Consider the following 16,653-nt stretch of genomic DNA (forward strand, 5'->3'; position numbering starts at 1 on the left):
TATCAGCTAACGAGGAGGAAACATATTAATTACTAAGTAGGTGCATAACAACAGGGCTCATAAAAGACAAAGAAAGAACACAGTTGTGGACCTCATGCTGGATGAGGGATTGATTTCAGGCTTAATGTTCTTCCTCGGGCAGCTGGTAAGCACCAGATTTAAGCTATTTTTCTGCTCTTTATGCAGCTTATTATTTTCTGCCTACTAAGCATCTAAACTATTTACACCCTTTGCTCCTTAAACAGCTGGAAACTTTCTAATCTTATTTTCTGCAGCTTCCAAAATATTGTTCTCTCCACTGTTTAGCCCATAATAACATATTCTGTTTCCTCTCTCCTCAAACTGGTAGGTCCTTCAGGTCGTGTCCCGCCGATAATTCGCCAAGGCCCGGCCAATCAGACGGTATCTCGGGGTGCGACGACGCAGCTGCACTGCCGTGTAATCGGAGGGCCCTCAGTCAGGATTTCATGGGAGAAGGATGGCGAGAGACTTCAGGGAAATAAACCTCGAACGACCTTGATGGAGAATGGCACTTTGCAAATCGCAGATATAACGGTGCGTGTGTTTGTGTGCGTGTGCGTTAAGTGAGTGTCATTTATTGGAAAGGACATTAAAAGGATGAGTTCTGAGAGGCGTTCGCTCTCAAACGACTGTGTGACTGATGGAAATGACTAAAATACATTTAAAAAAACCTGCACAGAGGACTGTAAACATTGCTGTCTGAACTCTGACCTTCTGTCACTCTCTCTGCAGCCCACATCATTTCTCCCTTTTCCATTATAAATTTGGTTTGTAAAATGAAGGTGAGGCTGAGTTTCAAAGAGCATTCTCTCTAAGGCAGCGCATATCTCAGCAGCACAATTATGTGCTCATGCGGTGTGTAATTGTAATGTTAATGAAGCTGCTTGTTTGTAAATGCTAATGTGTTCGGCTTTGATGGAGGAGCAGTCAGTGGGCCCTTTGTGCTATAACCCCACCTGGAGGTCAGCGAGTGCACGGAGCATCATTTTTCGTTAATTGACTGGCGATAGATGATTAATCATCTAACCGGCATTTTAATTAAACCTCCTGCCTGGACTGTGCTTATTCACCTCCTCTCTCGTCCTGTTTCTGCCGCCGTGCTGCTGCTCAGCAAACTTGGAGCATTAAGTTTTGGTCCAGTGCACCACCGAGGCGAGGGAAATCTGCCATGCCAATGTGCTCAATGGAACAGAAGAGATGCATTAGTGTGGCATCAAGGGGGATGACAAGGGAAACAAGAAAGAGGGGAAATGGAGATGACGAGTCAGGGACTAAAAATATTTACCCTGCTGATGCCCCCAACCCGCCATCAATATTTCAGCAGTAGCTGGATTCATCTAAAGAAGTTCACCTGCACCACACGCTGCGCTGTCTGTCTGTCAGCCAGAGGTCAACACTGCGGTGGATGATCTCATATGGTCTGATGATGGTTCCAGCAGACTGGCTCTCAGCCAGGACTGGCCTGGAGTGGCAGTGAAGCGCGCATTTACAGTTCATAATGTAAACAGGAGGGCAGGTACAGTAGAGTGTGGCCTGGTGCCTCCTGGTTTGTAGCGGTGAAGCTTTCAGAGGCTGAGATGACGAATGCTGAGTGAAAATGTCACAGTTTAGGCATGCGTGGGTTACTTTTGAATATAAGGAAATCAGACAGCAGCAGTCGAAGAAGTATCCGTTACGTATGTTTATTTTAACGATGGATCTAATGTGTGTGTGTGAAGTGAGACAAACAAACCCACGGAGATTTATGCAGTTCCTCTCAGCGCTACGAAGCTTTACATGCACAGTTTTTTGCGATATGGAGGAATTTACTTGCTCCCGTCATGTTCCCTCGTTGTCACCCTTACATTACATTTACGCATATCCAAAAACCTGTTGATATGCAAGTCTTTCGTAATGTTTAGAAGTAGGAGTGTTTCTTCTTTCCGACCAGAAAAGTGGGCTTTTATTGTTTGCTTGCATCTTCGCCTCAGCTTAGCTAACTGTTGGCTGGTTTGTTTACAATGCACAGAGCATACCTGTATATCACACATACACATGTTACATTGTGTCAAATTCTGAATAATAGTGGAAAATGTAAACGTGGCCATTGTTAGCGACTAGCTGGCGAACGTAGTGGAGCATTTAGCAGCTAAAGAGCCAGATTATTTCCCTCAGGAGTTGGTGGAGACCAAAACAGAGCTAATGTCAAAGTGCATATCGGACATAAATTCATCAGGTGGCCTAAAACATGACTTCGAATCAAAGATAATGTTAAAATGACAGAGAAAGAAATAACAAACAGGAGCAGGAAGGATATGATAAACAAAACAACAGACATGTCTCTCTGACACTAGTTAATTTTAATGCCTCTTGTAATTTGTTCCATTTGTTTTGTGCGAAGAAACAATGAGCTAATTTACCAAGCCGGGTTTTTAACTGACGAGTTTGAAGGGATTAAGGGATTAAAATTCTGGCTTGACAAGTGGAGTTACGTTTTAATAGAGGAGTGAGGTTGGAGGGTAACTTGCTTATTATAAATAAGCCTTATAAATAAAAAAGGAGGGGATGTCAGTACTCTGGTATAACTCATGACTACTGAAACATCACCAGCAGTGATAAAGCCGAGTGCAGCATGGTAACCTGTGTCGAGTGATTTCAATAAAATGTCACCATCATCTATGACTGACATTATATTTGATATTTGAGTTGCCATATGTTCATTATTTCCAAATAGTCTCCTCAAGTTTAATGGAAAGACGTTTGTAAGTCATTTGGACCTAATTACAGAGAAAATAGAGATTCAGTTGCCTCACTAGCATAATTGCAGGCGTAACATAAAGAGTCTGTTAGCCAGCGCACAGCGGGTCAACTGAACAATCAAAAAGGTGAGCACCGTACTTTATATAAAAATTAAAGTGTCCAATAATGAATTACTGAAGAAAAGATAATTACTTGGGTTTAAATGGAGCGGTGCTTTCAAGGACATCCTTATTTTCTCCATAATTACTGTAGTTCTAACTTACATGCTGAAAACCTGAAAACCAATTTATGGACTCGAAAATGAAGCATTTCCTACTTTACTTTCAGTATATGAACTTAAAATGTTACATTTGTTATATATATATAATATATTTAGCTACTTTCTGTCCACCTTTGGGTCATTTATCTTGGGTCGGATAAATGTAGTGGAGTAGAAGTAACATAATATGGAAGTAACCGAACATTATAAGCACGGGTAGCTCAGTAAATGCACACCCCTCCACCGTCAGACAGACTGAGCATATAATAAGTAAAAACTGGATTTTCTTGATCTAAACGTTCTTCCAGTCATCCAAACGGATCCAAACCATCCGTCAAAAAGTAAAAACCGCTCGCAGCGTTTGTTCTCTTGGCTTTTCCTTTTTTTTTTTCGGGGTCTCAAATGTTGACTGCTGTTTAACAGGACACGGACTCGGGGATGTACACGTGCGTGGTAACCAGCCCCACAGGGGAGTCGAGCTGGAGTGGGATGTTGACTGTCAGAGGTACTCACACCACTCACACTCACACGCTGTCTCTCTGTTACACTTCACACCCCGTCACTCTCACACTACACCTCCACGCTCAAGAAACTACACACTCTGCCAGTGTTCTCTATAAGAGCACAGGCTGTAGCTGTAAAAAAGACAAAATTTCACATCGGTTTGGGACAAAACTTTGATCGGGATCAGTTCACTGTCTTGTCGTAATCGTCCTGCTTTTCTGTTTGCATAACAGAAGACGGACTCTCTTCAGTATCGAGAGTTTCGGAGTTCATTCAGCTTCCGGGGCCTCCGCAGAAGCCCGTAGTGACGGAGGTGACCAAAAGCACCGTCACCCTCACCTGGCAGTCCAACCCTCACGAGGGCGGGGCCGCTGTCACCTCCTACATCATCGAGGCCTTCAGGTGAGCAGCGACACGAGTCTACATAAGTCACATTTCCACCGCAGGAAAAACTGAACCTTTGGAGGAGCTCAGGGACCGGGGTCTATGTTAAGTTCTGGGGACATTATGTTAACCCCCCCAAAAGTCCCTGATTGGGGGATACTACTTTCTTAACTCACAGCATTTTACTTCAGCTACCATTTTTGAGAACCTGCAGCCCGATTTGCCTCATTTTCACGTCTTTAGACCTTGAAAGTGCAGATATACGTGGCAGAAGGAACCTTTTAGATCCACGAAAGTGTTTCCTCCAACTAAAACCAACACCAGTTTGATTCATATTCCTAGGAAAATTAATAAATAGGGAGAACCCTTCATTTTTTGTGATGTTTATGAGTTTGTAGATACATTATGGGTGAAAAACAGCATTTTATTCTGAGCACTGTGAGCTTCTCTCGAGTATTATTAAATGCTGACATTTCTCTGATGTCGTATTCAGGTTACAACAACACATCACCTATTTAATGTCAGCACCGGAGTCAGAAATGTTTATTTTTTGTCACATGGCAATGGAAATCTGTCTTTGACATGGCCTACAAGTCAAAACACTCACTCAGTACACGTCAGGTAAAAATATACAATTACGAAGTGGCAAAGTGCAGATAGAGTATGTACACAGCACCTCTCCTAACACTGTTACAAAGTGCTGCTTTAGTGAAAGCCATGACGTTATAAACAAAAACAAAAAGAGCAAAGGAAACAAGTACGTTTAAATAATATGGCTTGCAACTTATTTATTTTTCATTATTGTTCAAAAAAATTATGAAAAATGTTCATCAAAGAGCCCAAATAGACGAAGTCAAACTGCTTCTTTCTTTCAACCAACAGCCCAAAACCCAAATAATCTTTATTTACTAACATAAATGACAAAGAAAAGCAGCAACTCCTCACATTTAAGAAGCTGGAACCAACAAAATGTTTGTGAAATGTCTGAAACACTCAATTTATTAACAAAATTGTCACAGAGTAATTTTCGTCTGATCAACTAATCGATTTATTGACTGATGCAGCTCTTTCAGGTGAAAACATCGGATAGCATGAGCACCGATCAAGATCACAGGATAAGATAAACAAAATGCTAAAAGTAGAAAGAAGAAAGGTAGATTTTTCAGAAGAGATCCTCAGGCAGGATGTTTCAAATCCGCTGAGGACCTCATGTTATGTGGGGTGAAGAGATCCGAGGCCGAGAAGGTCTTTGTTAGTTACATAACAAAAAGGTTTTAGAATAACTTCTGAAAGTAACTTGACAAAGTTCATACCTCCTGGCTTACATCCAAGCCGTGCAGCTGTGTAGGCTATTTTGGCTGACGCTGGAATATAATGACTTCCACGTCTTTAAAGTTCGAGGAGAGACGGATCAGTTTTACAATGGAAGCCAAAAATCTCCTGATTTTTAGTCCTAAATACGCATCAAGCATGTGATAAAGTCAAACACCCAACCTTTTTCACAGGCTGTGTACTGTAGTGCTACCAGTCTATTAAATTGTGTTAAACTGGTGGAATGCTCCTTTAACACTTGTCATAAAGGCACATTTCCAGTCAGAACATTTGACTGGTTGTTTTGCTAGTTTGCTCGTCTCGGTAGGAGTATTATTAATCATGCACTGTTACTTGACTTGACCTGAATTTACTTTTTGAAGTGAGTTGACTGAGTTACACTTTCCACCCCTGACTCAGGTCTCACTATCTTAAAAGGATTTGTCTTAACTGTATCCACCCTCTCTGTGTCTCTCTTTTATTCTCTTCATATTCTGACTCTACCCAGATAATGAAGTCTTCTTCATTTAGACTCATTAGAGTTGGGAAATGACTAATCTCAGCCCGAGGGGGGAGACGGTCCTGTTAAGTGACGTCCTGAAGTGAAACCGTGACACTCACTGCGTCAGTATTTAGCCGTAGCTTCCCGAGGAGAGCCAAAGCAGCTCTTAACAACCAACCAGAGGCTTTAGAGGGACAGACAGTGAGTGAAAGAGGAGACAATTACTGCAGTGGTCAGCTCGCCAGCTCTGTCCTATCCCGGGGCAAAGAAAGCCCAGTTGGAGAGACCACTCATTACAGAAGCAGTAGAAACACACAAGTCCAGTTATCGCTGTGTGGAGAGGAAAGCTCGGTGTGGCAGGCTCGCACGCAGAGCTGGTGATGGAGATTCACTCACTGTTGCACGCTCAGCCACCATCCAATTGTTTGGAAGTGTTTGTTTTCAGGCATCGGCAGGAACAAAGGAAGAAGTACAAACTAACGTTTCTCTCTCATAGTACTCCGTGTAGCTTGTGCATCTTGTGAACAGCCAAGCATCAATTATACGTCCGATTTAAAAGAGGAAAATCTTGATGGATGCGTGTAAAAGCTGTAGTTCCCACTTCGAAACCCATTTACAGGCCTAGCGTCTCAGAGAGGCTGGATGACTCAGTTTAAATGGCAAAACTGTTTCTCAGGAGAACATTCGGTGTGAAAGGTGGAAAAGGAGAAACCACAGATGATAGAAAAACACTGTGCCCTGCTCGTTGTAATTACCTTGCCATTTTCTCCTCCACGGAGTTGAGGAAAATGTTAAATTGTGCTCACGCTGTTTGATAGTCCCCGTTCACGCACTGCATCGGGCCGTTGTGTCCTCGCCGGGCTCGTTCAGAAGCCGCCGTTATAACCTGCTGCAATAAAAAGGAGGAATAAAACTCGTCATCGTTGTGTCCGCAAGCTGAGAACAGGGACGTGATTTAAGATGCACAGAACCTGAAGGCCTCAAGAAGCAGCTGAGAGAGTCATTTGTTTATTCAATTACTGCTGTTAAAGAAAAAAGGATATGAAGCCACAGCTAGGAGATGGTTAGCTTAGCATAACATAAGACTGGGAAATCCACATTTTCATTTTTGCTCTGTAATTTTTAATAAGTGAGCTTTTGAGATGTATGTAGGTGGATGTTGTTTCCTTTGGACTGAGCAAGGCTAGCTCCCTCCTCCCTTCTTTATGCTAAGCTGAGCGGCTGCTAGCACTTTGCTTTTTAGCATACATACATAAGAGTGGCATCGAGCTTTTCGTCTAATACTCAGCAAGACAGCAAGAAAAAAGTGTATTTCCAATTATAAACCGTTTCTTCAAAACCCAAACCCCATGCTGGAACAATAAGTTGATTAACTGTAGCGGTTTTGACAGTAAATCAATCAAGCAGTTGTATTAGTCGAATTACTGTTTAAGTCATTTATCAAGATGAATATTTATTTATGTTTCAAGCTTTTTAAATGTGACGATAGGATGTTTTTCTGTGTTTTATGTCATTTGCACTGACATGAAGATTGAGTATCTTGGTTCACTGTCATCTTGAGCTCTGGGAAATTGTGATGGACATTTTTACCATTTTCCTTGACAGGTTATCAGTTAATTGAAAAAATAACTGACAGGTAAACCGTCAAGACTTGACATGAAAAAAGGAAAGTTGTACTGGCACAAGACAAATAATCATTTTTATTGGCATAAATCAAAACAAAACAAATTAACCGCGGCTTTAAAATGGTCAGAGTGGATGTGTGAATGTGTGGTGCAAAATAAAGAAAAAATGCAACTAAACAAAACCAAACAAAAGAAACCATGTGGGGAAGAGCCGGCGATGAAATAAAACAGAGGAGTGGGATGGCTGATCTTAAATACCCTCTGGATGGACTGGTCGACTGCACTAATCAAAACTCTGCCTGCCAGGAAACAAACAGCAGCTCAGGGCAAGATACAACTCAGCTGGCACTGGCAAAACCAGAGGGCCATCACATGAACTAATAATGAAAATAATCTGCTGTTGACAACGGAACAAGTATGAAATTTGGTTGCAGTCAGCAGCTGTGCTGTGAGTGAGTGGCAGAGAAGGTTGGGAGACACAAAAGGATGTCGTATTCACGTACAGCTGCAAAGCATCTGTTAATTGATCTAAATGAGTTGAGAATGTGTATTTATGCGCGTTAAACAGGCAGAAAGTGGGCAAAATGACTCTGAAGTATATTATTAATATGACTGCTGAGGAAGAGACACTTAGCTAGTGAAAGGTTGATGTTACACTGAGCCTTGACATCATATCCACAGGATAATGTCAGTAAATATGAGTAAAATACAGACTGTGCTCATCACATGAGGTCCCCTGAGATATCTCTTTCTAACATCTCTCTTTCTGCCATTTCCACTCCCTCCGATGAGTTGCGATCGAACCTATTACCTTTTTATCTGAAGATAACGTGATAATGAAGCCGTGCTCTCAAGATAACGGGAGTTCATGTTAAATGTTCACACAGAGGGCAGCACATTAAGACTACCTGCTAACTGTATGATCAATAACATGAGACCTTTTAAAGGCAGCAAGCATCCTCCTGATAAAGATGCAGACCTTCAAGTGTGACACTGTCATCTCTCTCATGGTGTTGTTGTATTTTAATTGATGTTTTGAGATAATGCAATATCCCTTTCCCCCCCCTCAGCCAATCAGTGGGCAGCACCTGGCAAACGGTGGCGGACCAGGTCAGGCAGGAGAGGCACACAGTGATCGGACTCTTCCCCAACACTGTTTATCTGTTCATCGTCCGGGCAGTCAACTCTTACGGCCTCAGTGACCCCAGCCCGATCTCGGAGCCTGTCAGGACGCAGGGTGAGTTACATAAGCAAGACGAACTGCTTGCTTGCGTAACATGAGTCCTGCTGTATAATCTTGATTTCAGTTTTTATTTTTAAAGCAGGAAATTAGAGATATTGAATGTAAGGCTGGCAACCGAGATAATGTGCCACATGGATTGGAAAAAAGTTGCTTTTCATGTGCAGTCTCAAACTAATTGCTTTCTCAGTGTGCAATCAGCCTTGAGCAATGTTGAATTTCATCAAAAAGCTTTTCTTTTTTTAAGCTGTATAAGTGCGATTCAGCTGTTTTCTTTGGCCCGGACTGAACATGTCTTTGTTGTTTCAGATGGGAGTCCTACAGAACAAGGTGTGGACCACAGACAGGTGCAGAGGGAGTTAGGAGAGGTGTCTGTCTACCTGCAGAAGCCTGCGGTTCTGTCTCCGAACAGTGCCAGGATTTCTTGGACCGTGAGTTGAACACTTGACTGATGTGAAAGTCTTCTTTTCAAAGTCGGCTCGCAGAGTGCTGAGGACACGCTAATCTCTCTGAACATTAACTTCAAAACCTCCTCCGAACGTTACGTGACACAAACAGATTAACTTGAGGTTCAAACACAGCTGGTTCTGCTCTTGATTACTGATGTAAATGTTTTATTGATCTTTTTTCTCTTTGTCTTGCCAACTTTCTCCAGGTTGCTCTTCAGTCTCGCTACGTTCAGGGTTATCGTATATTTTACCGGACTATTGGCAACTCCTGGTTGGTCCAGGACGTGGAGGCCACGTCTGACCACAGTATCATCTTAGTAGATCTGCACAGCAATACAGAGTATGAGGTCAAGATACGGCCTTACTTCAATGAGTTACAGGGACACGACAGCCTCATGGTTCTGCTGCGTACGCCTGAGGAGGGTAAGAAATCAATGCTTATCAATCATTTTTCTATAGAACTGCAATTATCTTTTTTTTTTTTTAATTATTGTCCCTAAAGGAATAGTAGAGAAGTAAGCTCATTCAATTTTGGATGAGATCAGTTCATATTTGTGCTTTGAATGTGAAGCTGAAGCCAGCAGCCAGTTAGCTTAGCTTAGCTTAGCGAGTGTCACGAAATGTTATTGAATACCTCCGAACAATCCAAACGGAGGGGCTCTAATGTTAGTGTTGTCATCATTTAAGGGTGCAATATGGAAGAATTGACAAACTGTCGAATTCATACTCAAAACAATTAGGAGGCAACAAATCACCTGCTAGCTGAAGCTAGCCGTAGCTGCTGTTACCTAGTTAGCTCAGTTAGCCTTGCAGCTAAAACCAGGGTCAAAGACCTGCCAACCAGCCCCTCCAAATATCACTAACATGTTCTTGGCCGGGTGCAGTAACTTCTGGGAGTGGTCCCTCCATTTGCCAGTGACGAGTCCTGGAAAAGTAATCTGGCCAATAACCTCCAACACACTGGGTTTACTGCAGAATGACAAACAAGATATAACATGTTAAATAGTGAGCTTTAGAGGTGTTGGTAGACGGACTTTGTTACCTTTGGACAGGATCAAACTAGTTGTTTCCAGCTGTTTTCCAGCCGAGCTAAGCTAACTGGCTCCTGGTGGATATGGGAGAGATATTGTATCAATCTTCCCATCGAACTCTCTTCAACTTCTGTCCCCATCACTTTTTAAAAGCACAAGTTGTGAAAAATTAACATTATTGTGCTGTTCTGATGTGTAATTCATCCCCCACCATTGAAGACCGTCTGTTTATCTGAGCCTGTTTGTCCTCACCACTTTTCATCACAAAAGCGACGACCTCGATTAGAGCTCTCTTGATTTGGAATAACACTTTCAACACTGGCAAGTTGAATTGATAGCAGTTTGGAGAAAACTACCTTGAAAAACACATAAAAGAGAAGAACGAAATAATTTCAAGTAGAGTTAAAGAGACTCTTCACCCCCAAATTAAAACCACTCTTACCTGTAGTGCTGTTTAATCATCTATCTGCTCAGGGCCAAATAAACATTAGAAAAACTCAGCAGTTGTGATCAGTTTCATGTAGAAACTATTTTCTTTCTCAGGAACTACACCCGACACCCGAAGGCTAGCTTACTAAGCTAACTAAGCTAGCTTACGTCACAGCTCAGCAGAGGAGGACACTGTTAATGTTTACATCGAGAGAAGGCAGACAAAAGATATGACCCTTTACATTAAATTCAATAAAAACAATTCAAAAATGTATTTATTTCAGCGCAAAGCAGGTCAGCTGAACAAGCAAATATGTGGCATTTGTTGCAAATAACACTTCCAATAATAAATAAATAAAGAATATTTAATTGGATTTAAATTCAGTTTTTCTATTCAGGGCATTCCTCCTCTCCTGAAAGATGCTATCAAATTAAATAGTTGTTTAAAAGGAACCTTTTTGGACTTAATTAGGAACACTATCTGGTAGTGACAGACCTGTAAAGCAGAGCTTCATTATAACACTGATATCAGTGAATAATAATAATAGAAATATAATTATCCTTCTTATCTCTGTCTCCAGTTTTGAGTGAACCTCCACAGGCTGTATCGGTGGTTCAGCTCAGCAACAGCTCCAGTATCAGAGTGTCCTGGGAGCCGCCGCCTCACAATATTCAGAGCGGCATCATCCTGGAGTACAAGGTGAGAAGACAGCTCTATCAGCGTGTGACTACACCGTACCCCCCGAGACAACACCTGTCTCACTCTCTGATGTTTAATTCTGCTTTTAATACCGTCAATTAGTGACTCAGCCGTCGACTGCAACGTGGAACAAATTGTTCTTGTGATCCCTGATGTTTTTATTTTCGTGCAGTCATTACTCAGTGTTTTCCAAATTGGTAGTTTGGATTCTCATGAAAAACACTGATTTTAATTAACAATTAGTTATTACTCATTGCCTCATATCTGCTGGCAGTACACGCTCTGCTGCCGCCGCCGAGAGAGACTCAATTTTGTCATCAGATTGCGAATGCTGACTGTACCCGTCATCTGTTTGCTCGGTGAAAAAACACTGAGTTCTGATTATCTGTCTCTGAGCATGAGCACAACACTGATTACTAATCGTCAGGCTGCTATTCCAGGAAGAAAAGGACACTGAAAGGGAACAGACAGCGCCATTGTTTTTGATTTATTCTCCCCATCTGTGTCTGCATGTGGAAAGTTATGAGAAAGCGGCGCAAGTCTGATCATGACATATCAGATCCTCTTCAGCCGAAGGCGTGGATCACACCTAATCCCCTTAAACATTCAATTTGTCGAAAAACGGCACACAGTGTCCTATAAAAGCCTCCCATGAATTAAAGTCTTAAAAAGTAAATGTTGGATCAGTTTTACGGCATACGCTTTCATCAGGATAACGTCATAAATAAGACATTAATTCATTGTACATTATGCAGATTATACCAGAGGCAGAAGGCCACTGAGACCATTTACTAAAGTGCTCAAGGCAAAATGAAATACTTTTTTCTCCTCTACATTATTTACAGATTTGTGATGAATTGTCGTAGATTAAATCACCAAGCTGTAAATAGAGCACGTGAAATTAGCTCCACCTCGACCAGCTGCAGCATTTTAACTAACATCACCAATATCCTGCACGAGTGCTTTTTATTTAGAAACTTTAATTACACGTTCCTGTTAATTGTATACGTTTAAACCAAGACTCCTGAGAAATAACACATTCCTCATTTCACAAATGGAAAGTTTCGTTAATAGGCAGTTAATTTCACCGTTGCTCAGTTTTATTGACAGCCGTACGTGGTCTGGTACCACCAGCGGCTTATGTGGCTAATGTCAGCAGACTGTTGATAGAAGTGTGATGTGGAAACTTGAAGCCTCCAGTGCGCAAACTCTGAGAACGGACGCTACAGTGAAGGAGACGTCTTGTGTCCAGCAGTTAAATTTGTGAAATAAAAAAAATGAGTTTATAACACACTTTATACTGTCTTACTTTGTTTATATTTGATGGACCCTGCCACCTTTTTGTTCTGGGGACCTTATTTTCCACTGCTAACAGCTTGTCTAAAAATTGATATTTCTAACTTTGTATTACTTCATTAATATTGTAAATATTAAATACTCTCAAAAACTACATAGTGCCCCTTTAATAAATGTCTCGACGGGATCTTTGACAGATCTGTATATGTCTTTACTGCAGTTATGCAGGCACGTATATTTGCCACATCAGCCGTTTAAACCTGGCTTTTAACTGTCGTTGCGTTGACAACCCTTTTATCTCTAATCTCTGCGACATCTCTGCTGTCGTTCTTCACCGTGTGCCGCCAGATAAAGCTTCAATGCCAAAAAAGTGAGTCCGTCTTGCTATAATAACGGGCCACATCTTGCCCCCGGGGCGCGCAGGAGAAATTAATGTCTTTATGCGTTTCTATCTTTAAAGATTCAAACATTAACCTCCCTGTCTGCTGTCGATCAGGTGTGGTGTCTGGAGCAGGAGAACCAGATAAACCGAACGGTGGACGGAGCTGTTCTGTCCATCCTGCTGACGGGCCTGCTGCCTGACGTCCGCTACACCGTGGTGGTGGCTGCTGTCACCAGCCTGGGTGTGGGCGCTCAAAGCCCGCCTGTCAGCCTGCTTCTCAGTGAGTCACTCAGACTGTCACAGCTACTACGAATAGAGAAATATGGCGAGATGCTCTCTCAGTGGGTTAAGCACAGGTGGACTCTGTATGTGGAGTGATGTTTGTGTCGTGTGAGTGATTAAACAGCCGAGGCGTCATCAACACTTATGTTTTGAGTGTGAAAATAGAAAAAGTGTCAGTGAAGAGAGGAGTTTATTAAGTCTGTATTTTATATACTTGGATTGTCATGTATTCAGTAGTGATAATGAATAACATGTGGTGACAGACCGGCAGACAATTACTGCATTTCTCTGTTTTAAATCATTCTTAAAATGAAACGTCTTGCCAGTCAGTTTTTTTTCCGTATCCATCACCTGCTGCCAAGTTTTGGAGAAATGTTTGTCATTTTTGGACATGCACTTATCCACTCTCTTGCCTGGAGTTACATGAGAAAATCAAGATCACTCTCACGTCTGTGGCGAATATGAAGCTGAAACCAGCAGCTGGTTAGCTTAGCTCAGCATAAAACCTGGAAACAGCTCGCCTGGCTCTGTCTACTGGTAACATGATACTCCCACTAGCAGTCATTAACACATTATATCTTAACAAACTGCAAACACATCACTTTGTGGATTTACAGAGGCAGTGTCTTCCCTACCATTGCCTTGGAGGGGTCAGCCCAGAGCAGTAAGCCCTCTTTACTATCAAAAGAGCCAATTTTGCCCCCCTCCCATGCAAAAAAAATAACAAAAAAAAAACACTCCCTGAAGCCGCAAAACATGTTTGAGCCTTAAATTAGCCTATCAAGATTATTATTTTTACATGTGGCTACTCTGCATCGGGCTATTTATGCTTATTAGATACTTGAACTTTGCATTACCATTACAATAATAACATGTTTTGGTGCATTTATAAAATTATACAATTAGCCTACAATAAAGAAAACTGTATTTTCATTGGGGGATGCCATAACCAGCAAAACACAAAACTTAACTCTTGTGAAAGTGAATGGCATGTAGAGGCCTACTTTGAAAAAGAGTAGCAACACATAACTCCATGCAGGCCTACTTGAGTTTGATAAAATGAATTTAAAAAGGAACATACTTTGATAATAAATAAAACATATAGCGAAAGCCTAGCTTTGAAAAACACTATGGTGGGAAAACAGACAAAGGGAGGATATTAAAAGCAAAGCATGACACATGAGGACAGAACTTCAAAATAAAACAGGAAATGTCAAAACCAAAAACTCAAACCATAACACATGAAGCTCAGGAGCTACAGGTTGCAGACCTCCGACCTCGTGGAGACACTGAGGGCTCTGCACTGTGCCTGGTGTCTGGCACATCACCGCCAGTAAAACCACAACATGTCATGTTAACACTTCAGTTCAACATGTTCACGAGTGAACTTCAAACTATTTGTTACCTTTAGACGGAGCCAGACTAGCTGTTTCCAGCCCTTTCCTGTTATAGTTCTAAGCTAAGCTAAGCTAACCATCTACTACTGTGCTAACCGTGCTGTCAATCTTATAACTCTCAGCAAGAAAAGTAAACTAATATATTCCCCAAAATGTCACTAGATTGTTGTTGTGTTGTTATGTGACAGCTCTCTATTTTGTCTTAAACTTTACTTTCAGCTCCCTCAACTGACAAGACTTTGACGTCTGTGAAGAAAGGCGGTAACCTCAGCATATCGGAGCAGATCACAAACGTCATCCGGCAGCCGGCGTTCATCGCAGGCCTGGGCGTGGCCGCGTGGTTGGTGCTGATGGGCTTCAGCGGCTGGATGTACTGTCGACACCGCAGGAGGAAGCAGCTGGGACACTACACCACGTCCTTCGCATACACACCAGCAGGTGAGTGGGACAAGCTTTGATGTTTCAGTCGTATCTGGGTTTTAAGCATCATGACAGCTGTTCAAAGGATTAACTGTAAAATATCACGTATAAGGTTGAATTTCTGGAATGTCACATTTTCTGAGATTTCAGCACTTTTTATGTCAGGTACATTACTCCTTAAAGGATGAACTGTAGAAAGCAGAAACGACTTTAAGACATGACTTTTAGACACCTTCAGACGCACTCTGTCACATTTTATTCATTATATATATATTTATATATAATGTTCCTGAAAGAGAGAAGAGAAAAGCTCCAGTTGTTGCACAACAAACCATCAGATTTAGTTTTCAATAAGCGACAGTGACAAAGTTCCTAATAGAGCGCAGCAGCTGCAGGAGTGATAAATGTTTTCAATTTTAGTTTTTATTCTGCAAAGCAACACATCCACTTTCACTGCAAATCCCGTTCAGTTAATTAAAATGTATTTATCCCCACTGGGTCGTTTTCAAAGCAGTCATAAAGGAAAACAGTGAAGACACACTGAAGCATATGTAAACCGCTACGTCTGGTTTATTTTAGAAAACGGCCTTCGGCACATGAGCACATAAACACATCAGTTGTTTTCTGACGTTGAGAGATGTTTGTCCATGTTCATGAATACTCAATGAAGCCCAGAGCTTCAGGAAAAACACTTGATTTTTACATAAATATTTGATATTACTGCCGCACTAATGACTGGAGATTATATTGTTTCAGTTCAGTATTGATCCTATTATGATCCTGTTAATTTAGATGCCAGAGCCGCAGTAGAAGACACATTGATTCACCAAATGACATCTGCATTTTAAACATAGATCAGCTGTGTGTCTTTTACTTGGGATATGTAGGTCAAAAGTGTGTTTGTAATATTATATTGTTTGATATTGATTAAATTGGGACACATAAACCCCATGTGTGACACACTGTTTATTTGGAATGGGGCATAAATTAGCTCAACATATTTTTATCTTCAGTGAATCGTTTGAAAAGAAATTGCTTGAAACCTTGAATTCTTTCTTCAAACTAATATTTGTTAGTTTTCGTTTATTTATTATTTTTTTGCCCCTTAGGGGGTCTTTGTCAGCCTCTCGATGGTGATTTTAGAAAAAAAGCAGGCCTCTGGGAAGTCTTCCTTCAAGGCCGACTGAAATTTGACTTCACTTCTCCATTTCTCTGTCCGTCACAGTAGTGTTGTGGTCAAGATTGGTCTCGGTCTCAAGCCCATTTTTTAAAGGTCTCGGTCTTGTGTCAGAATCTGCAGCATTTTGACTCAGTCTTTATTTCCATATGAGTCAAGACCACAACAGCAGGCATATCACTGTACTGAATCATTGTTTGATACCTTCTGTAGTTAATGACGGTTTCTATGAGAAGACGAGAGTCACCCAGAGAACCTGATGTTTGCACAAAAATTGTATTGTGTTGGATCGTAAAAAACATGGAAAAGGAGAGTTGAATACAAATGGTTAATTTGATTTCAGCTGGTGTGAAAATGTGTCATAAATGCCACTAAATCGTTAATCGTTTCTGCTGTAAAACAAGATTCATAACCAAGAACTTTATCTTCTTCCAGTTGGCTTCGCTCACGGTGAAGGATCTGGAATCATCAACGGAGGGTAAATGAAAGATTATGATTTGTTTAT

General features: G+C 41.4%; 1 protein-coding gene across 1 annotated transcript in view; it reads left to right on the forward strand.

Moving 5' to 3' along the window:
• Nucleotides 1–16,653, forward strand: part of LOC141012538 (roundabout homolog 2) — an 85,128-nt gene that overhangs the window by 61,384 nt on the left and 7,091 nt on the right. Inside the window, exons 10-19 of the mRNA XM_073486048.1 lie at nt 350–555; nt 3,443–3,524; nt 3,757–3,925; nt 8,416–8,582; nt 8,895–9,016; nt 9,241–9,457; nt 11,076–11,194; nt 12,987–13,152; nt 14,771–14,989; nt 16,584–16,626. Coding sequence (XP_073342149.1) covers nt 350–555; nt 3,443–3,524; nt 3,757–3,925; nt 8,416–8,582; nt 8,895–9,016; nt 9,241–9,457; nt 11,076–11,194; nt 12,987–13,152; nt 14,771–14,989; nt 16,584–16,626 — 1,510 coding nt within the window. The remainder of the gene's footprint in view (nt 1–349; nt 556–3,442; nt 3,525–3,756; nt 3,926–8,415; nt 8,583–8,894; nt 9,017–9,240; nt 9,458–11,075; nt 11,195–12,986; nt 13,153–14,770; nt 14,990–16,583; nt 16,627–16,653) is intronic.

This window comes from Pagrus major, chromosome 2 (assembly GCF_040436345.1).
Source record: "Pagrus major chromosome 2, Pma_NU_1.0".
NCBI lineage: Eukaryota > Metazoa > Chordata > Actinopteri > Spariformes > Sparidae > Pagrus > Pagrus major.